The sequence below is a fragment of the Sciurus carolinensis genome, chromosome 13 (genome assembly GCF_902686445.1).
Source record: "Sciurus carolinensis chromosome 13, mSciCar1.2, whole genome shotgun sequence".
Classification (NCBI taxonomy): domain Eukaryota; kingdom Metazoa; phylum Chordata; class Mammalia; order Rodentia; family Sciuridae; genus Sciurus; species Sciurus carolinensis.
Genome location: NC_062225.1, coordinates 63,523,116 through 63,546,244, shown reverse-complemented (window position 1 = coordinate 63,546,244; position 23,129 = coordinate 63,523,116). Strand labels below are relative to the sequence as shown.

The 23,129-nt window shown below is 32.6% G+C and overlaps 1 protein-coding gene across 2 annotated transcripts in view; it reads right to left on the bottom strand.

Annotated features, from left to right (window-relative positions):
- Positions 1–208: 208 nt before the first annotated feature.
- Positions 209–23,129, bottom strand: part of Atl2 (atlastin GTPase 2) — a 51,948-nt gene continuing 29,027 nt past the window's right edge. Inside the window, exons 3-14 of one of the 2 annotated variants that reach the window (XM_047522486.1) lie at positions 16,908–17,042; positions 16,550–16,654; positions 12,872–12,922; positions 12,521–12,577; positions 10,909–11,001; positions 8,018–8,156; positions 7,126–7,253; positions 6,092–6,148; positions 5,056–5,127; positions 4,051–4,482; positions 2,564–2,578; positions 2,067–2,468 (exon numbers count right to left, since the gene is read on the bottom strand). In XM_047522486.1, coding sequence (XP_047378442.1) covers positions 2,361–2,468; positions 2,564–2,578; positions 4,051–4,482; positions 5,056–5,127; positions 6,092–6,148; positions 7,126–7,253; positions 8,018–8,156; positions 10,909–11,001; positions 12,521–12,577; positions 12,872–12,922; positions 16,550–16,654; positions 16,908–17,042 — 1,392 coding nt within the window. In that variant the 3' untranslated portion in view covers positions 2,067–2,360. Of the gene's footprint in view, positions 1,977–2,066; positions 2,469–2,563; positions 2,579–4,050; positions 4,483–5,055; positions 5,128–6,091; positions 6,149–7,125; positions 7,254–8,017; positions 8,157–10,908; positions 11,002–12,520; positions 12,578–12,871; positions 12,923–16,549; positions 16,655–16,907; positions 17,043–23,129 lie in introns of those variants that run through there. The other variant, XM_047522487.1, reaches the window with a different exon arrangement.

Here is a 23,129-nt window from a genome sequence, read left to right as displayed (position 1 = left end):
AGAGAATTGTGTCATCTTTGGAGAAAACATCTCTAACAAGAAATACTAAGAAATCGAATGGTCTAGATTTCACAATTTTTTTTTTTAAAGGTAAGCTAAGTCTTCCATGTCAGAACAACTGCTACTATATAACAAATTTTTATTTTTTCATTCATAAAAACAGTCCACAGCATTCATAAAACAGGGTGGTTAAAGAAATAAAAAGAGACACTTTTTAGGTGGATTCTTTATGTTTAAGAACAGATGAGTAGGCAGCAATTTAATACAGATGGAAAACAAATACAATCCATATAAAAGCAAGATTTGAATGGAGGTGGGAGAAAAGCTATTATCAACCAAAGTAAATTTAGAACTTTCATGCAAGCAACTCCATATCTGAATTTTTTTTACTTAAAAACCAAACTAAGTGCTTTAGTAGGTGTTTTACTGTAAAGAAGGCTACAAAAGTAATTTTAAAAGGTCAGCCTTACATATACTACACTAACACGCACCAAAAAAAATAGAGGGAGGGAGGAGAAATTAATAAGCCTCAGCTACACCTAAGCTACTCACAAGTTTTCTCTTACATAGACAGACACAGAAAAACAACTTTACAAGCTTAGCTTCAAGGTACAATACCTTAGATTTCTCACTTGGGTGTTTCCTGCTCATGCTCTTTTCAGTATAAACAAATATGGTTTATGTAGTGGAACACATACTTGAAGAATTCCTTAAAAAAGAATCACAAATTTCATTTTATATATACAACAAATTTTTAATTATGTACTGAAAATAAATTACAGGAAATAACTTTAAAATGCAACAGAGGACAAGTCACAATAAACATTCCCATTGAATTCCCTTGGGGGGGGAGGGGTGAGATTGCAGTGCTCAAGGAAGATAAATATCACAAATATATCAAAAACTTCAAATTGTCTATGCATTCACACACTGACGTGAGCCACAAACATTCCTTTCACAGGAACTGTACTTATTAGCCTACCACAGAACCAGATTTTGCCATAAACTACAAAACTTTTAATACAAAATCGTATTTATATATTTATAATTCATATACATGCCCTATCTGTGATTTTAGAAAATAAAAGCTACACACTGTACAGACACTCTTAACTCATAGCTGTAGGCAACATTTTTGGATGGAATTTCTCCCCCAATAAAATTAATGGCATATTTTATGTACATGAAGGCTAAACTGCAAAAAGACAGTTCAGTTTCCCAGATATGCATCTCCTTTTAGGGCAGGTTTATAAATTTAAAAAGGCAAGACAAATGTACACCTCAGAATAACTTTCTCAGCTATAAGAGTTGCCATGTAATTTTTGTGAAATTTCTGATACATGCATTTATGTAATACTGGTATTGAAGGCAGTAAAGCAATATATACTTTAATGTAGTGGCTCAATAAAGGCTTCATTGTCATTCCGATCTGATTCTTGATACAGTGATTCATAAATTCTTTAAAAATTAAAATTTCAATGGGACGCTGTATTAAAGAGACTCTAAATAGATTTCTTAAAATATTTCCCTGAAATATCCTTTTACATAAGACAAATTTCACTAACATTAGATTAAGTAAAAAGAAGAAGAAAAAAAAAAAAAAAAAAAGAATTAAACATGGCACAAATGTGCATGATATACTAATGCTCCTCAGCCAATCTCCAGGTCTAAGGAGTCTTTAAATGAATGCTTAAAACCAACAAACAATTTTCACACTCTGTGGCAGCCATCTGTGAAGCCAGTTATACTAAACTACTTCTACAGTTGATTGTAAACTTTGGTTTATTTTTATTTGAGTTCTCATTGTACAGCAAGCATGAAAAAAGGGAGAGTGGAGTCCATGAGGAGATGAACTGTCAGTCTGTCTTTAATCTGGCATGATGAGACACCTGGTCAGTCAGGCCTGCTTTGATAGAGTTTGTTACAGACTGCCTTATGTTTTCCTCCATCAAATTATCACCCAGGGGCTTCAATACCTGTGGTATGAGAAATGTGCAAAACAAACAAAACATGAGGTAAAAAAAGAGTTACATATAAAAATAGATATAAAAATTCAATTCAAAGCAATGACAAAAATAACCAGGAATGTGAGAAATAAAAAGATGTTTCTCCCAAAAAAAAAAAGTTATGATGATACAAATAATGCATTTAGACATTTTATAATGCAACAAAAATTACTTTCCTCTTATTCAAACCATTTACAAATCCTATGAGATGGATGTGCAATTCCATACCCTATATGCAGCATCAAATCTGGTATGTATACAGCATTTATGCAGACCGGCCCAGACGGTCCTGCTTATTGTCCTACATGTATAAGTGTGAACACTTCAGATAGAGAAAAAAGTTAAAAATACTGTCTAATTTTTCTTCTTGTTATTGTTGGATGACAGTCTCTGTCGCTGTGCTGATGAAAGAGCACGATGAACCATTCGACGTCTAGTAACTTCAAACAGTTTGGAAAACACCTAAAACATGGAGTGATTTGTTAGGAGAATGACTCATAGTGCCTTGATGCTAAAGAGTTTACGACTACAAGAATTTGAGACTGTAGGTTTCTCACCTTCCTGGGACTCCTCTGAAGCAAAAGAAAAGAGAAATGCAATAAATTTTAGACAAGGTTTGTTGACACAGCACAGATCTTCTCTGACTAGTGAGAACCTTACCTCAACAATACTACTGAAAATAATTTTCCATAACTCAGATTCTTCCATTTAATTGTTTTGTAATATGGCACCTGTGAAATTCTATAATCAATGCTGAACAGATCAGTGTTTTTTTAAAAAAAGACAATGTAAAATTATTGAAATTCATGTTGCAAAAAAATCAGTAATGGTTCAAAATGTTAATGCAGATCATACTTTTTTTAAAAAGTGAGGTGGTGATAGTTTTTAATCCATCTTCTCTTTAGCAGTTATCAAAGGACCATGAAGTAGTAAGATTTATAAGAAATCAAATTCTAAATTTTAACAAATATCCCAACACAAACTTCCAATCAGATCTTAATAAATAAAGTACTTTTCTAAAGAGAAAAGACAAAACCCAAATTAACACAGTTGGGTCATAATGACCTTATTACAAGAAAAGTCTATATCCAATCAACTTTCTTCAAAAAATGGTCTACTTCTTCAGTCTTTTAAAGGCAAAACAACCATGCACCTGCAAACCCTAAATCTCTAAATAGGTTCAACACCTTACTGAGCCAGAAGGAGCATACAAAAATGCCTATCACATTGTTCATTGATAATAACCTCAGATTTCATTCTGGTCCTTGACATGACGTTCAGATATTTCACGATGATCATTTTAATGACATCCTTAAGGAGAATTATCTTTAAACAGGCAATTCCAACATACAGGTAGCAGATATATTAAAAGGCACTCCTTAGTAGATACTTGCTGGGCAAGAGTTCACAGCCTGAGTCTGAATTGGGGTTTGAGGTAAAAGATTATGACTGAGGTTGGTTTTCAGCTCATGATGCTTTGCTTTGTCCTTTAGTATTTCCATGGTACAGATGTCAAAGTTTCTTTGGAAAAAAATCCCTGGGATTGTTCTTGTGGTACATCAATAAATCACCACTTTCTTCATGGAAGGCAATGAAGACCTGTCTGTCATCCAATGTTTTTCCTGCACTGCTTCTTGGTTGTATTAGTAAGAAACTTCTTTTTCTTTCCAAAAGCATGACTGTACTTCCAAACTTCTTTTCCTTACCTTTAAAACTATTCATTGATTATATTTTCTTTTCTCAAACAAAAAAATTTTATTAGAGATCCTGGTTCTGCCCACTGACTGGCAAAATCAGGCCTATAACTTAACTAAGAATCTATCCTGAGAATATTACAGATTTAGGCTAACCAAAATACATTATGACTTTAAAGAAAAAGAAATCTTCAATTAGTACATCCGCATCCACACAAAACAGAAAACATATTTTTATCATGTAACACAAAGTAGGTATGTAGATGTGTAAACACTGCAAGGGAAGGGGGGGAATGGAGGGAGTCATAGAGAAAATGAGATTAGTCACTGAAAAACCAAAAGATACCAACCTGTTCCCATAGTGTTTCAGCAATCTGATCAATCATTGTTCCAATTTCTCTGAACTCCCCAGAGTATTTAACATATGCCCAAGTACAAAGGGATGTCAGTGCTAACCCCATGACAAGGTTACACAAGACAGCTATAGAGTTTAGGCCAATGAAGCCAGTCAGTCCTGAGATTATATACATAGCAAACATGACTGCAAACAGTGTGGCAGGAGTACGAGCAGCATAGAAGATATTTTTGCCATCATTGTGCTTTATAAAATTTGCATAGGTTTCTTCAATTTCAGCTTCAAGCTGGTCCTGATAACGACGGCAGAACTCATCTCCACCCATTTTTTTCACAGAACGAAATTGTTTAAGTGCTACTTCCTTGAGATCCAAGTGTTTTCGCTCCAGATCTGAAGGTGCAATGTAAGGCTTGTCACCACCACATACCTGTACAGACAAAATTACAGTAGGAGAGGTAATTAACACTAGAAATAATTAACCCTTGAAAGAAGTTCGCTGCTCATAGTATTAAACCACTTAATACAATTTAGTTTTAAATTTGTATGTAATATTTTCAGATTATTATAGCCTATTATTTCTTACATGTTTGACTCAAACAAGTAATTTTCCAAATATGAATACCACTAAAAGCGAAGTAAAAAAACCTTTACACTGCACTTGATACCTGACTTCAAAAAGATTACTTACTGATACAGAACTTCAAAGGTTGAACAAGCTTACGGCAGAAGCTGCTACTAGCCTTAAGCTAATGTTACTTTTATAGCAAGTTATTAAGAACAGTGCTTTGAATCACAAGTCAGAAAACATTTCAGTAGAATAACTTACCATCTGAATTTTGCACTCTAATCATGTGAATTATTCTTAGTTTTCAACAGAGATTATATGGGGGAATTGTGGAATTATATGACAATATGTAAGGAACGCTAATTTGCTCAATTACTTTAAATTCAAAAGTCTCCTATCCCACTCTAGTATCAAATTTAAATTTTAGTAACAAACCTGTTCCATGCTTTTGCAATAGAGATCTCTTGCTCCTGCTACGGCAGCAAGATTATTAGCTTCAGCTGTTGCCTGAAAAATAAAATTAAACATACCATTATTGTGCAAAGAAATACCCTATGACTCTACAAATTCCGATTAACGCAATGAATTATGTATAGTGAACAAGTCTAAATTGAACCAGAAAAAAATATCAACTTAAAAGTTTTCCTTTCCTTTAGGAGGGTACATCAGTAGTTTATGATGCAGGCTTCTAAAAGAACAGTTGCCTAAATTTTGCTTTGGTTCATACTTAAAGAAGTTTTCAGAAAGTACCACATGTTTAGGAAATGGATAAAAATAAATAGACACAAGCCTAAAATGCGCTAAGTCTCTAGATGCAAGGAATCATGAATTCCTTCCTTACACATAGTTCTCTCATTACCAGATTCACATAAGACATGCTTTCAAACCTATAAAACTGCTTACTACATGAGTTTTACAGAAAATACTATTTAATCCACTATAAAACTGAGAAACTGCCCAAAGTAGTATGTCTTAAAAAATAGAACCTGGATTAAATAACACTATTTCATAAAAAAAGAACATAATTTAAAGGGGTAGAGCCTATTCACTAGAAGCAGCTCTAAGTCAATATCAAATGAAAATAAACCTTTTTTCAAACAACAGTCTTTGTCAAAGACTCAAAGAACAGAAGTAGCTTAGTTCAGACAGGCCCACATTAAACCATCTTATGCAATAGAAATGTTCCTACACTTTGAGCATCTAAAGAGAAGGTACCAAGGGCTTTATTCCTATTGGCCTACACAAGGTTCAAGGTCTGCAATCTGTAGTTACTTTAGAACTCATGACACATACTGCCATATAAAATTTATTTTCCATGCAAAAAAGAACATTCCCCACACTGCTATTCCCAGAATTTTTCTTTAAAGCAAGACATTTGTTCTCATAAATAAGGTTATGTACAACCTCCTGCCCATTCCCCCTCATCCCATAAACACACACACAAACACAGAGTCTCAGTCTTTTTCTCTACCTGAAGCATGGACTTTGGATGTGGAAGTTCCTCTCCTTGATAAATTTTAATGTAAGCCTAAAAAGACAAAAGATTCATTATACTGTAGGTTACACAATTTGATTTGACATTCCCCAAGGAAAAATTATTAAATATAAAAATAATTGGCACCATAAAAGGAAATTCTAGGCTTTAAAAATCATATACTCACATTTCAACAAAATTAATTCTATTATCAAATTATTAAGTACATGTAGCTAAATAATATCCTAGAGAAATGTTTCTATTTATAATTCCAACTTGTATAAGTTCTATTTCATATGTACAAGTTTTATACATAAAATGCCATCACTTTATGAAAAGTAATCCCTAATTCTCCCCAATGGTCAATCTTTCAACAACTTTCTGACTCAAAAATTGATTTATAACTAAATGAACATAGTATGAAAGTGATCAAGCATCTGATAAGTGAACAAAAATACACTCTTAGTTAACTGTTTCCTCCTACCTACCTATAATGACTAATAATAATACAACCCTCTACAATGGTCTTGTTCTGGCCGGTAAGCTATTAAGAGCTAAAGAATAACAAAGACACGGGAAAACTAATGAATAATTCATTTGAACTCAAAAACCAGTAATAGATACTTTCGACAGCTCTTATCAAGTCCTCAGAATTCTAAGTCTGAGGGAATGTTTTTTGTAAGAACTCAGGATACAGAATTATGTTTCCAATCCCTATTATCACTCACAAATGACAAAGCAGTATTTTCAGTATAAATTAATGGCTCTTCTCTCCACGTCAGAGATGGAGAACAAATAGAATAATTTTGTGAACAAATAAAATCATTTTTTAGAAGACATAAGTAGTCTGCTACTATCTCTTAAGTACCCTTAAATGTCAATGCACCCATAGGCACAAAAATACAAAAGTTTTCTTTTGTTGTTGTTGTTGTTTTAAAGTAAAGGTTAAGAAACGTCTTATACATACAGATGAGTTCTAAGCTGGCTACATTTCTACCCTAGTCAAATTAATAATTTAAGATTCTGCCTACCTTAAAATATTCTACAAGATCTCTACAAGTGACTTTAGATCCACTTATCTCTTTTTCCACCAAATTTTCAGGGGCAAGCAGCAATGGAACCAGATTTTGAAGCTCTCGTTTAAAGTCTTCATCAATATCTGGTGAATATGAAATTGGTCAACATATTAGTCCAAAATAAATTTACAAATAAGTCCCCATTGATAAGAATTCATAAAGTTCTATTTTATGAAATAGAGTACAAATCATCACTGAAGTAGAATCATTTTTGTAAAAAGTTCATCCAAATGTGCCATATCTCTTAGGAAAAAAATAAATTCCCCACTACCCTAATATACCATTTGTCACACTCCCCCATAATTCTTCTAGTTCAAATTGTGAACTACCAAAACAACTTCTGCATTATTAAAACTAAAATATCCTTTTCAAGAAGCAAACAATTTAAGAGATTAAATTAAATTTTAATACTATATTTTGCTTTTCCAGCCATACCGTAACTCGTTAATCCTCAAGACTCTTGCCGTCAACACACAAATTAATTCTAAAACAAACATGAAAACTTACACTATCAACTATGAAACAGAGAAATTTAAGCCTGATTACATCAATATAATAAAATGGTTAAAGCTTTTTAGCAGACTGCAATTAGATGAAATATTAAGATGTATTCAGACTTCCAAATTCTCAAGACTTCAGTTCAGAGCAAAAAAACACATTATAAAATAGGTTAATCAATATGCTAGATGGTTGCAAACAAACCAATAAAAGCTAGAGAAACAACACTGAGCGCATTCCAATCACATTATTATTCATACATCATTATGTCCTCTAACAATTAAGACAGGAACTTTAAGGAATTATGTATTTGAAAAAACTTGATTTTAGCAAGAATGGGAATTCCTACCTTTCAATCTCCCATCAAAACTAGGATTAGTTGCAACTTTAAGACCAGGATGTGGCAAAAGGAAGCAACCCAGATTTGAGAAACAATTGTGAATGTGCTTCCTTACATTCTGTAGCTCTTCATGTTGATTTTGTTTTACCTGAGGGCAGAAAGAGACAGGGTGATGGTGCAAAGAGAAAGAAAAAAATTTTAATGTTAAAAAAGAAAATTAACATGCATACTCTCATGTATGTACATTCAACTTAGATGGTTCTAAAGGCCCATTTCTGAACACTTCGATAAAGACCTTACATTTTCTTAAAACCAGAAATGTTTTTTCCTAAGTAAGCTGCCTGAGATACCAAAAAAATACAAATAATAATCAATGATAGTATCTTATGTCTGAATAACAAGTTGTGGATATAACTTATAAATTGATTTACCTTTATTTATTTATAATATTTATAAGTATTTATAATGTTAAAATAAAACAAAACAAAATGAAACAAAAAAAAAAAAAATACTCATATGCCTTCAATAAAAAGATTAGCCCCTGATCAGAATAAGATCCAAGTCAAAAAGCTCCAGTATAGTCCCAACTATCTTAAAAATAGTATTTTAGGGCTCTCTTTAAGTGATTATCTATGATTTATGCTAGCTATCAGAGCTTTGAAAAGACAGACCACTGTTTATTTTCTGGAAGAAAACCTTAGAAACATTTTGGATAATTATTAACTCATCTAGAAGTAATTCACATACTCTTCTAAAGGTTCTTCTCGATGGCCATTCTAACAAAACGTGCTATTCATAATTAAAACCTGGAAACCACCTAAATCTCCAACAACGGAATAGAAAAACAGTTGTCTATTCCATCAGTGAAATGTTATATAGCAATGAGAATAAATGAACTAAACTACATGCAACAACATGGTTTAAACTCAGAAGCGAAATATTGGTATAAATGCATTCTACTGTCATGTACAACTAATTAAAACAAATAAAAGTTAAAAGTTAAAAAAATATTGGGGCAAAAATTGTAGACACAAAAGAACATATCTATAAGTGCTTGTATTCATATGAAGTACAAAAACAAAGCCTGTTAAAAGGATAATGGTAGAGATTTGGGTGGGGATAAGAAAGCACATGGAGGTGGGTGCTTCTGGGTAGCTTCAACACTACATTCATTTTGTACTAATTTATCAAACTACACACATGACCTGAGCAACCTCCTGAATACATGCATGACTTCAATTAGAAGTTTAAAATCCATCTTGCTTTGAGGTACCTAATTCAGATATACTCTGTTAATTTCTTCTGAACAAACCAGAAAAAAAGCTGTGATAAATGCAAATATCTGAAGGAGCTGAAAATGCCTTTCTTTTTTTTTTTTTTTGCCTTTCTAATATAATAATCCAAGAGTGAAGAACTGGTCTTAATCTCATTTTAGGAATAAGAAAATCAAACTATACCACAAGTCTTTGAATGTGATTGAGAAACCAAATGCATCATTCTCAGAGAATAAAATCTTATTCGCCTACTATATGAATAAAGGGATCTCTATGTATCTTTTGTGTATGTTAGTAGATGGTAGCCTGTAACTATCTGACCTGCAGGTTTCCTAATTATTTCGATAGGAGGGTACTTTAGGGATAAAGGATGATGATCTTGTTGGTGAGGTTATTTTCCAGGAATGCCTTCATGTGGCATATCAGAAAGGAGTGAGAACACTTGGATCCTATATTCAGTTATCAATAATTAGTTAAGTAACCATAAGCAGGTCACTTTTCCAGGCCCCAGTTTCACTCTGTATAAGAAAAGAAGGCTGACAAACTATGGAACTAGCCTAGGTATCCATCAGTGGATGAATGAATAAAGAAAATGTAGTGTAATACAAAATGACATTTTATTCAGCCATAAGGAAGATGGAATTATGTCATTTGCAGGAAAATGGATCAAACTTAAGAACATTACATTAAGCAAAAGAAGCCAAACTCAGAAGGGTCGTTTGTTTCTCTCATCTGTGGAAGCTAGAAAGGAAAAAGGAGAAGAAAGGTGTGGAATGTGTCTCATGAAATTTGAAGGGAAATCAGTAGATCAGAGGATAGGGAACAAGGGGACAAAGGAGGAGAGGGAAAGAGGAAATACTGGAGAATGACAATGGCCAAATTATATTGTTACATTGTGTGCATGCACAAATATGTAACAGCAAATCCCACCACTGCATATAATTATAATGCTCCAATAAAAAATATGAAGGAAAAAAAAGAGAAAAAGGCTGAACCAGATAATGCTTAAAATCCCTTTTCTAGCTCTAGATGCTGTCACTCTATCACAGATAGTATAAGATAGTATTCCTTGGAGAGGGGTTCTCATATCATCTATGTTGAATACATAAACATTAACCAGCCTGTGCTAAATGTTGAGAAGCTGAGCTTAGAAAGAGACTAGTGAATATTCTAAGTGGATCAAAATCTCCTTTAAAAATGTTGACCCTCAGGAAGCTAAGGTAGGAGGATATCAAACTTCTTGAGGCTGGCCTGGACAACTTAGCAAGATCCTGTCTCAAAATAAAAATCAAAATAGGGCTGGAAAAATATCTTATTAATAGAGCACTTGCCAGACATGCTGGGGGTAGAATCCCCAGAATGAATAAAAGGAAGGAATGAATGGAGGAAGAGGTAAGGGGAAGGAGGAAAGTAGAGAGGGGTAAAGGAAGGTGGGGAAGAAGGAAAGGTGGGAAGGTTGATCCTTTGAATATTTATTTACTGAGGGACAATTTGTTCTGGGGAGAAAATACACGTAACCACTTATGTACATACAGTTAGTGACTGACATTGTAAGCACAGACCAGGCAGCCCATCCCTTTGTCTGGTGAGGTGCTTGTGCTCTCCCCTCCAGGAAATGGGGCTTACCTGCAATCTCTTTTCAAGGAATTGTTTTCCACCTTCCAAACCATATGAATGTTCATAAGGATAACTCCAATCTCGAATCAAAAACATTAATGTCTATACACAGAAAAAATATAAAACATTTTTTTAAAAATCTTAAGAAAAACCATAACGTTAATAATTAAAACCTCCTTTCTCCCCTAAAGAAGTTAAAGTAACTAAATGGTTAAAATTACTCGTGGTTATATTAAGGGCCCAAAAACATACTCAACCCCTGTACCAAGTAATCACCTCCACTTGAATTTGACTACATAAGAAAAGTCACCCAAGCAATAATATATGATTTTAAAAAGGAACAAAAGGCATAGCCAGGTATTTAGATCATAATTTTAAATCAAGGTTGTATAATTACAAGACAAACCAAATCAAGATGGCTAATTCTATGCTGATTATAGATTTGATGTTAATACCACTATTTTCACAGAATGTTTTTTAATTCATACAGATAAGTTTCTCCACCTCAGCGCTACCGACATTTTGGATCAGATAATCCTTAATTATGCGTGTCTGTCCTGTGCACTGTAGGATTCTGAACAATATTTCTGGCTTCTATGCACTACATACCAGTAGCATTAACCTCCCCAAAACTATGACAACCAAAAATGTCTCCAGACATGGACAAATGTCTCCTGGGTGGTAAAATTACCCTATTTCAGAAAATCTCATAGATAATATATTTTGACCATATACATAAAAGGAAGTCATAAACCTGCCCAATCATTTCATAAGACTGTTTTAACCAGAACAGCAAGACAAAAATGAGACAGAATCAATGTAAACCCACTACCACTAATAATCACTAGCAATGCTATCAGAGAGGAAGGATTTCACACACTGATGAGCAATCACAGCAGTCATTCGTCCCCACCCTAACTGCAACTGACCCAACAGTATTAATGGCAACCTGCAAATTGTAGTTGATTTGAAAAATAAACTACCTAGAACATTTTCATATTGAACCAAAATAAAGAGTAACGGACTAACTTCAACTTGTAACATACCACAAAAAAGAAACCCACCATTATTTCTGGAAAGAGAAGTTATATTACAGTAGTTGGAAGTAATTTTAAAAGAATTTCACTTTTTACTCTACATAATGCCATATTGTTTAAATTACTAAAATAAGTGTGTATATCTTTGCAAAGTTAAAAAATAGACCTATAACATTTTGTAGTAGTATATCATCTATAAAAGAAATGTGATATGACTGTCTTAAACTTCTCATCTAAGGGCTGGGGTTGTGGCTCAGTGGTAGAGCACTCTACTACCATGTGTGAGGCACTGAGTTCAATTCTCAGCACAACATAAATAAATAAATAAATAAATAGCTAGATATTGTGTCTATCTACAGCTAAAAATAAAAAATTTTTAAAAAGAATCAATCTAGATTTGTTTGTTCTATTTCCTACTCTGTTGGCCTCATACTGGTATTAAATTGGTGATAACACTACCAATGGTCAGTTTCAACTCCACTGATTCAGTTGCTACAAATGAGTTTGTTGTAATATCCTGTCTCCGAAGTTATAAGTCAATAAGTCATAAGTCAATCTTTTAAAATGAGAAAACACTTACTTACCTGAAATGGTTTCTGGTAGATTTCTTCCATTGCAAGTCTTCCATACTCTGTGAATAACTATTAAATCAAGTTATTTAAACTAATGTCCCCAGGGAAAATGACAGAAGATATTTAAAACTGTTCTATATCAGAGCATAAGCTGTCAGAACTTTTAATATCATCTGAAAGCTAAGTATTTAATTTTCTAACACATAGGGTATATGTTGAAATTTTCCCTAGTTAAGAAATCATAGGTTAGTTTTAAGCCATATAATATTCAGTTTTGTTATTCCATCATAGGCTTCTAAGTATAAACTCACAATAACATAATTCAATTTTAATACTTAAGCACATATTCTGAGACATACATACTTGCAAGTGTTGAAGATCATCTTCTTGAATATTCTGAGATAAATTATATACCTATTAAAACAAAATTCATTTTGTTTTATTAGCATCTTATTTTGAATGCGCAGCTTATGTATAATTTTCCTTGTGAAATCTAAGGCTATTTTATACCTCAGTACAAATGAATCACTCAGCCACCACCTTAATCAGTGGCATATGGAAAGGACTTTCTCTTTTTTCCTAATAGTCAGATAAGATATTAAGAGGAAAGGAGTGATGGTAAAATATGTAAAAATCATGAATAAATGAATATTCACTGCCTAAAATGGCAGATATTTCCCCAAAAAAAAAAAAAAAAAAAAAAAAGTGTATTGCAATAGCCAAACTATAGAACCAAACTAGATGCCCTTCAACAGATGAATGGATAAAGGAAATGTGGTAATATATACACAAAGGAATATTACTCAGCCTTAAAGAAGAACATTCATGGCATTTGCAGTCAAAGGATGGAGCTGGAGAATATCACACTAAGCAAAATAAGCCAATCCCATAAAACCAAAGACCAAATGTTTTCACAATGGGAGGCCCTCTAGGGGAAAATAGAGGTACTATGCATTAGACAGAAGGGAGTGAAGGGAGGGGAGGAGTTATGGGGGTAGGAAGAATAGTAGAATCAATCAGACATGCCCTATGTACATATATGATTACACAACCAGTGTGATTCTATCTACATTATGTACAACCACAAGAATGAAAAGTTATACTCCATTTATGTATGATGTGTCAAAATGCATCCCACTGTCATGTATGACAATTAGAACAAATGTTTTAAAAAGTAAAAAAAAATTTTTTAAATATATTATGTAAGTTTCTTTTTCTCCTCAAAATTTAATGTCATAATAATTTAAGGAAAAAAAAAAAGAGTAAAGGTTATTTATACACCATTTTTCCAAACTGGAGAATGTGAGGGGCAAAATTTCTACAAAAATAAATTCCTCCCTGGTAGAGTATATAACTGATCAGAGGGAATCTCATCTAACTTTGATCTACTGCAATTCTTTTTTACTTAAAACTCATCAGTCTAAACAATTTTAACAGAAAAATTTTAGCAGACTCTGGAAACTAATAAAAGTAACAGCAGGTGGCACTCTTGCCCTGTCCAGAATTTTCTGGAGGCTTTCCAAGGCACATAGACCAGAACCATAATAGAGGTTTTAAAGTACACTCAGGTAAGAGAAATTGGAGAAAAGGTTAGGTCCGGTCCTTCCAAGAAAGAGCTTCAGAAGAGAACTCAGGCTATTATAGGAGAAGAGTGGGCATACTGCTAATATATCTAATATATACTGCTAATATATATTATATCTAATATATAATTTACTTATATCTAAGTAAATAGGGGTACTCAGAAAACAATTTGTTCTAACAGCAAATAAATGATAATCTAGATGAACTTGGAGATTGAGAATACATACACTTGATGTAAATCAGCAAACCTAAAATGATATTCAAGTCACTAATTAATTCTAAAGAGTATTTTTAAAAAGTGATAAATGCCTGAGGTAATTAAACTTTAAAGTAAACCTGACAGTATGACTATATCCATCCAGTAGGCCTTAGCTTTTAGAAAACAGGTCCAGATCCTCTCATTGTCAGGACCAGGTCACAAAGAAAGATGGAAACTTGTTTATCTTAGATCATTAGTACTTAGAATACTACCCTGGATTTAACAGGTGCTAATAATTTGTTGAAAGAATAAATGACAAGATCAATTTGTTACTGATATATCAGTCAGAATTTATTTAAGGAAAGAAAACTAACCCCAAAGGTCAAGAAGAAAGCATTAATAGATATTTTAATCATCTTGTTTTTTTAGAATCTACAAAGCACTTTATGCATTATCTTATTTAGATCTCTTAACAACAGCCACCTGTGACATAGGCAAAATGGGTAAAACTTTCACTTTACAGATAAGAAAGTGGCTAAGTAGGTTTTAAGTTACTGTCCAAAACCAGATTTCTAACATCAAAAAGTTGAATAAATAAACAAGAGAACCCCAGAGATATATTTTAAGACACTCTCTCATTATAATTTAAAGCAAGGGCTACTGCCAGCTAACTTGAGGGACTACACTATGATAAGGCAAGCATGAAGACATGGCTTCTATGCTATTCCAACTGTGCCATTTTGCAAAAGCAGAGAAAAAAAGTAAAAGAAAAAGGAAAAAGAGATAGTATCACTTAGTGGGTAATGGCCATTATCCCCAGCCCTATAAGGCTGAAAAGTAGTCCTTTTTTAGCTCATCTTAATATCCTTCTTTCCACTCTGACACCTAGGTACTTCAAACTGAGAAAGAAGGGAAATGGGAGCTTACAGAGACTGGTTGTATGTTCCAGTTATTATTGGAAAGCATTACAAAAGTTTCAAGATACTGTGACAGTATTACTTATAAACCACTATCAATAAGGAACATTTCTTATCTTGGGAGGATATTCACAACATACTTTTTTATGTACTATCATCAACCGGACCTAACAAACCATCTTCAAAACTTTTCAATGAGAGATATAAGCACAGATAATCTTAGAAATGAAAAAGTAATGAAATGTGTTGGTTTAATTCAGAACAAACTGTCTAAATTATACAGAAATGGCCTAACTTGAAGAAACTAGAACTTGATAGAACACTAAACAAATTAAAAGAGTACAAGTGAAAAATAGAAGGAATTTTACCCTTTTCTAAATAAAACTGGTCCTGTACTATACATTCCTAGTTTATAAAAATATCACTTAGGTTTCTTAAATTAAATATGAATTAATACTTATGCTTCTGTCTACTTTAATTCAAATAATCAAATACTAGTTGTCATTGACATCAAATACAAAAAAACACTTGTAAGTTTAATACTTGTTCTTTGTTTTGCAAAACTACAAGCATATTCTCTACACTTACTATATCTGGCAACCGTATAACTGATTTCCTACAGTTAACATGCAATACCTTTCTCTTTTAAAAAAGAAAAGAAAGCATAGATTCTACAATGAAAAATTCAAAGAAACTGGTTTCTGGTCTATTGCTTCCTTTGTTAACTATCCAAAATACAAAAGTTCACATTACGGGTCAGAACACCAAGCATGGAAATGTAAATAGCCAGTAAGAAATGTAAACAGTGCTCTTTAATTTTAATTGTATTAAATTTTTTCTTCAAAATATAGACATATACACAATGGAGTACTACTCAGTCTTAAAGAATGAAATTATGATATTTGCAGGTAAATGGATGGAACTAGAGAATATCATGGTAAGTGAAATAAGCCAATCCCAAAAAACCAAAGCCAAATGTTTCTCTGATAAGTAGATGCTAAACCATATTGCGGTGTGCAGGAGATGAAGGAACTTTGGATTGTGCAGAGGGGGAGTGAGTGAAGGGGTGGGGCGGTAGGGATGAGAAGGACGATAGAATAAGACATTATTACCCTATATACATGTATGATTACACTACTGGTGTGACTCAGAACTATGTACAGCTAGAAGAATGAGAAGTTATGCTCCATTTGTGTACAATGTGTCAAAATGCATTCTGTCATATATAACTAATTAGAAAAAATAAAAAATTATTTTTCTTCAACCAAAAGACATTTTGAGGAGAAGCTGAAGGTACTAGGATCATATGAACTGATGACATCACTTAATCTCATGTCTCACCTGCACAGAGCTGGTCATAGTGCTCAGAGCAAATACAGTTGCACAGTCTTTAATAGTTGACTGGCTATCAAAGGCACCCTGGGTATCCATTAGCAGCACAGCCACCTAGGAATTCAAAAGTTTAGCATACTTAGTAAACAGTCACCAAAAACGAATATAAAAATCATACATTAAGTGATAAATTTCAAAAGCAATAATTAAATCAAGAATACTCATACTCTATATATTTTAATGTAAAAATCTGTACATTAAAGTTACCAGACATTAAATTCCATGTAGTTTTGATTTTTTGCAACAGAAAATAGCTCAAAAAATATATATAGGAGATAAAAATAGAAAAGTATAAGTAAAATTTTACTTTTGTTCCATTAGGTCTGTCAATCACAAATACTTCATTCCACACTTGTATGCCTGTTGTTTCTCTTTCACAACCACCTCGCCAAGTAAAGCCAGTCAATGGTTCATTGTTTCCACCAATCCAACTTTGAGAATCCTGTTAAAGTCAAAGATAAATGTAAAATAAAACACACAAAAATAAGGGGGGGGGAAAAAAAACTAAAAATATTATCCATTCCATATTTTACAGATGAGGAAGGTAAGTCCAAAGAGATAAAATACACAATGTAACATCATCCAAGTAGTTAAAAAAAAGTGGTCCTAAATCCTGTGTGGGTTTCTATAGTGATGCAGTTTCCCTCAAACCTTAAGTTTCTCAAGTCAGTGCAAATTTCCCCTCTAGGATTCTAGGTAAGTAGAGTCACAACCACTTTTCCCTCCTTGGGAAAGATTTCCTATAATGTAAAACAAAAAATAGATAACAGCTATTTTAATATCTTCTTACATAGAAAAGTAAAATTAAGTTCTAGAAAGAATGACTGTCAAAAGAGTATTCCTCTCTTGGTAGAGCTTATACTAAATGTTTTCATAATACCTTGTTGTCTTTAAAACATGAGACTTTAAAAATAACAAAGTCTGTTTGGAACCTGATTCAAACAATCCAACTGAAAAAAAAAGCCTTATTTGAAATGAACAGAAATCTGAACCCAGAATGCATTATCAATTGGGATAAATATGATTGTCTAATATAAATGATGTCATAGTTAAGAAACAGTTGCAAGAATCCTTATCTGTTAGTTACTCAAATATTTGTGGTAAAAGGATATGACTGGCATTTGCCTTAAAATATTTCAAAAGGCACACATACATACACAGAAAACAGATGAAAGAAGACCAGCAAAATGTTGGTAAGTACACTGGGGTTCATAATGCTATTTTCTTTATTTTGGGGTAGATTAAAATTTTCCATACACACACAGTGTTTTAATTAAAACTACACGGCCATAGTATTATAATTAAATATATGGGGCTAGAGGTACAGCTCAGTGGTAGAATGTTCTCCTAATATGCACAGGTCTTGGATTCAATCCCCAGCACCACAAATAAATAAGAAATAATATAACAGTTAATATACCATAAGGCAGTTTATCTAGAAAATTAAATCTGGGACATAAATGAATACCTCTCACAGATGTCAAGATGTCTTATATCACAAAGGAAAAAGCTGTTTCAGAAATACTTCTGATAAGCCTGAATATCTAGTCCAAAACAGATTATAAAGCCCAAATTAATGGTGGAAAGAAAATGTTTCAAAGCAGAATCAATGAGGAATGAAACAATTTATGAAAAAAATAGCAAACAAAAGTCGCCAGACCGTAATGTAATATGATACAGCCTCAAACTTTAAATAATCTACAATCATTCCACAAAACTCCCATCTCTACTAGGTTACCAGTCTTATAAATCATAAAATTCTCTATCTGTTTTCTTCAGGTTTCAATAAGTTCAACTAAAGGCCCTCATCTCTGACGGTTACAAGGCTGCCACAAGGCACAACTCATTCACAGTACATACAATGAAACTGTGCTTCATAAAGCACCCTTCCTGAGGATAAACCACAACTGGTGGTCCTGCCTCTGGTCTATATTTTAGATGCTCCAAATGTTCTTGCACCTCCTTTCTGTACTCCAACCCATTCTTTTCTTCTTACAGCTAATTTTCACAAGAAATGTAATCATGCCACTGTCCTTCTAAAAAATCCATCTGTGCTTTCCCCATTACCTATAAGACCACCCAGAGATGTGTTTCATAACAATGCTCCTTTACTTTCCCCATCTGTTTCTGATATTCTCCATACATCAACACTTACACGTCCAGTTTCTACCATATCCCTTCATCAAAAAAAGAAAAATCACCACTCCCCAAATGCAAACATTGTTCAGCTCAGCCATACCCTTCTTTGCCTAGACTCAGATTTTTTTAACATAGTGTGGGAATCAGATGCCACATGTGAGAACCTATTCAATCCCAAACAAAGCAAAGAAATCTGGATTTGAATGAACTATTTTTAAAAGGTCCAACCTACACAAATAAGTTAAAAGAATCTATCCTCTTAGAGAATTCTGCTTTTAATCTATATTTTATTTATCTTGCTTCTCTATCTTCTCTATAAGAATATAAGTTCCATGAAAGTAGTTGTGTTTCATTCTCGTGAATTTCCATAAATAGTTCCTGGTTTGCAATTAGGAACTCAAAACATTAAATGAATAAAAAAATTTACTTATAAACCTTAATGTGCTCCCTTTTGAGCATGGGTAATAGATATAAAAGAAATATGAGCTTCTTTATTATTTCTAGAAACAATATAATGACATGGACAAAGCAGTAAAAATAATTTTTTTTTCAAGTATGGATGACTAGAATCATAGGCTAATGTGCTTATTTTAACTCCTCTTCGAAAAAAATTTTTAAAAAGAATTAGTGTCTCATAAAAATCTATGTATCATTGCTTCCTAGTAAATGGGAATTTTGTACAATATTATATGGATTAGTTAATAAAAAGATGAAAGAAAAGGTAAATCAGAAAACCAAGTTAATCAGATTTTCAAAATTTTGAAATGTTATTCCTCTAACATACTGAACACCAAAGCTCTCATAAAATATATTCATTCATTCATTCATTCATTCAATTGGAACAGTTAAATGAATAAGGTAAACCTCTAGATTAAATCTGGCAAATAGTTCAATGAACTAATGAACCTGTAATAAGTACAATGTTTTAAAATAAAATACACAACTATCAGAATGGCTACAATTAACAAGACTGACAATAATATTTACAAGATATACAACAACTGTAAGTCTCCTACATTGCCTAGTGCAATTGGTAAAACCACTTTGGGAAAATATTTGGCAGTTGCTAGTAGAGCTAAAAAGGTACTTTATCCTATGACCCAGGATTTCTACTCCTGGCTATAAACCTAACAGAACTGTGTATATTACCAAGGCTTGTACAAGAATATTCACAACTTTATTTAGAAGATACAAAAACTAGAAACAACTCATGTATATCCATAGAAAATGGGATAAACTGTAATATAGTAATCCAATGAAATATCACTCAGCAACAAAAAATGCTATTTTTGATGCATTTAACAACACAGATTAATCTCTTACACTTAATGTTGATTGAAAGAAATCAGACACAAAGTATACATACTTTTACAATTCATGTCAAATTCCAAAATAGACAAAGCTAATCTATGGTGATACAAGTCAATATAGTGGCCTTTGAGAGCTGGAGATAGTAATAACTGCGACCGGAAATGAGTGAGTCTTTTAGAATGCAGAAAGTGTTCTGTCTTCATCTGAGAGGTAGTGGTTACAAAATATACTCAAAAATTCACTGGCTATACTAAGGTTTATGCATTTATTGCATTTAAGTTATACCACAATAAAAAAAATAAGATGACCAAAGAAGAGGCATTTTAAGATATTGTTCTTCCTCCAAGTACATTTCTTTCTTGAAAAATGCATATGAAACAAGTTTTCCTTCATGTATTCACATATTTCCCACGAGTCTTTTAACTCAGACATTGTTAGCCTTAGAGTGGAAAGTGAAATCAAATTCATCATCCATAGGGTCGAATCATATGTTTCAGGTAAGTTATACAATGTACTGTATATGATCCTTAAATATAGCTTTTAGTCCTGCTCTCTGGCAGCATTCTAGAAGCAACCCTTTAAATAGTAAAAAATAAAAACTACATAATAGGATAGTTTCCTTTAAAATGGCTTTTATAAATATGGGATGAGTCAAAACTCTATGTACCAAACAAAGCAAAACCCTTCATTCATTTTGCTTGGAAATCAGTGGACAGCAAGAAAAGTTACCACATTTACACTAGCACATGTCCTTCTATCAAGTCTGTTTCACCTTCTGAAGTAAACAGTGAAAGCAAACATCTATAAAAGAGCAATTCAGTGTAGGAACATCCTGTATGGAAACTCTACATATTATAATATGTGAGAAAATGATGAAACTGGCCATGCTACTTAGTTTGGACCTCATTTCTTAAACTAAGCAAGTTGAAATACTAATACTACTAGTAGTGTAATGTAAATACTTAGCAAGTGCTTAATAATCAGAGTACCTAGAATTCAATGAATACTCAACTGTTATATTACAAGATACTATGCAATGGAAGAATATATCTTCATCTATGAAGTCTTCTTGTTGAAAATGAGTAAAACCTGACTCTGATCAAGCCTATAGATTCAACTAAAATTTTTACAGAAAATTCATAAGACAAAAACAAGATAAACCCCACCAATGGAATAAAATCATTGAATTCAGAATGGGAAGCTCTATAACACAACTGGTCTCTTCAACAAATAATTGCCAAGAAAAAAGAAACAGGTTTAAAACAATTTAAAAACAGCTAGTCATAATGTAAACCTCATCAGGTTGAATTCAAACCATTAAAATGCAAATAAAGTAACTAAAGCAAATGAAAGGTTTTAAAACATTTCACAATATTAAAAATTATTACTGCTTTTATGTATGATGACACTATTGTAATTTCCTTATCTTTAAGAGACACTGAAATATCTATAAATGAAATTATATGATGCTTGGGATTTACTTCAAAACAACATATTAAAATGTGGAATGAGCTGGACCTCATACGAAATGAGACTGGTAAAAGTTCATGATATCTAAAAATAAGAATGTGGGCATTCATTATATGATTGTCTAATCTGACATGCTTAAAATTCTTTATAATAGTTTTTAAAAAAAATAAGGAATGATATAAAGTAAAAGGAACTCTGCATAGAATTAAGGTCCCTATCTAGATGAGTTCAACAATAGCTAATATTATTATTAGTGTCAATATATTAAGCATTGTGTTAAGTTTTACATACATTACATAATTTAATTCTACTACATTAATTTTTGAGTTATATAAACTGATTCCAGGAATTGAATGTACTTTTATTGTAGCCATATGTGACAAGCTGATCAGTATTTTTCTAACAACTCCTATTGGTACTGGAGAAATCTATTTCACTTTGAAAATATGTCACTCACAAAAAATCAGCTAAAAATAATTAGATCAAAGCAAATATTCATCAACAGATTAATGGTTAAATAAAGCACGTATAATCAAACAGCAGAATATTAAAGCAACAAAAATAATGAACTGTGATGTGTACATCTTACCATTAAAATGTTAACAAAATAAGCCAAATACAGAATATCTACAGTATGATTTCATTCATGTGAAGTTCAAAAATGGAGGAAATGAGCCTATGATGAGAGATCCAGAATAGTAGTTACTTTGGGGAGATAAATATTAACTGAGAGAGAAAACAAGAGATGTTCTATATCTTCATCTGGGTGGTGGGAATATGGTTGTATACACATGTAAAATTTCATCACACTGTATAATGAAGATTGTGTAACTTTCAGTATGTAGATTTTACACTTAAATTTTTTTTAAGTAAAAAAATATTACCTGAACAATACACCTGAACAACCAAAGAAGAATTAGAAAGGGAAAGACAAACTTGAGGGTATACACAAATATTTTGAAAATGGAAAAAAAAAAAAAAAAAACCTCCTTCCCACCACTAGTACCAATTTTACCTGATTACAGATTTTAATCTTTTGTATAACTCACTTTTACACATGAAATGATATTTTTAAATATTGATATAATAGACTTAATAGTTTTCACATAAATTTTTACATTTCAAAATTATTTCATTTAAAACTTAACAATGAATTTTACAAGTAACACATTTCTATTCCCAAATTATTAGGTACAAAAACAACAACTAGACTTCTATAGTATACTTCATATATGGCATAGATTGTGGAACCAATTTAGATGCCCTTCAATAGATGATGGATAAAGAAAGTGGTATATATACAGGATGGAATGTTGCTCAGCCATAAAGAATAAAATTATGGCATTTGCAGGTAAATGGATGGAGTTGGAAAACATCATGCAAAGTGAGATAAGCCAATTCCCCAAAACCAAAGGTCAAATATTTTCTCTGGTAAGTGGATGCTGATATATAACGGGGCGGGTGGGGGGTGTTAGGGTGAAGGGAAGAATGGAGGAACTTTGGATTGTGTAGAGAGAAATGAGGGGAGGGGCAGGGAGAAGAAAAGATGGTAGAATGAGACAAACATTATTACTTTATGTACATGTATGATCACACAAATGGTGTGAAT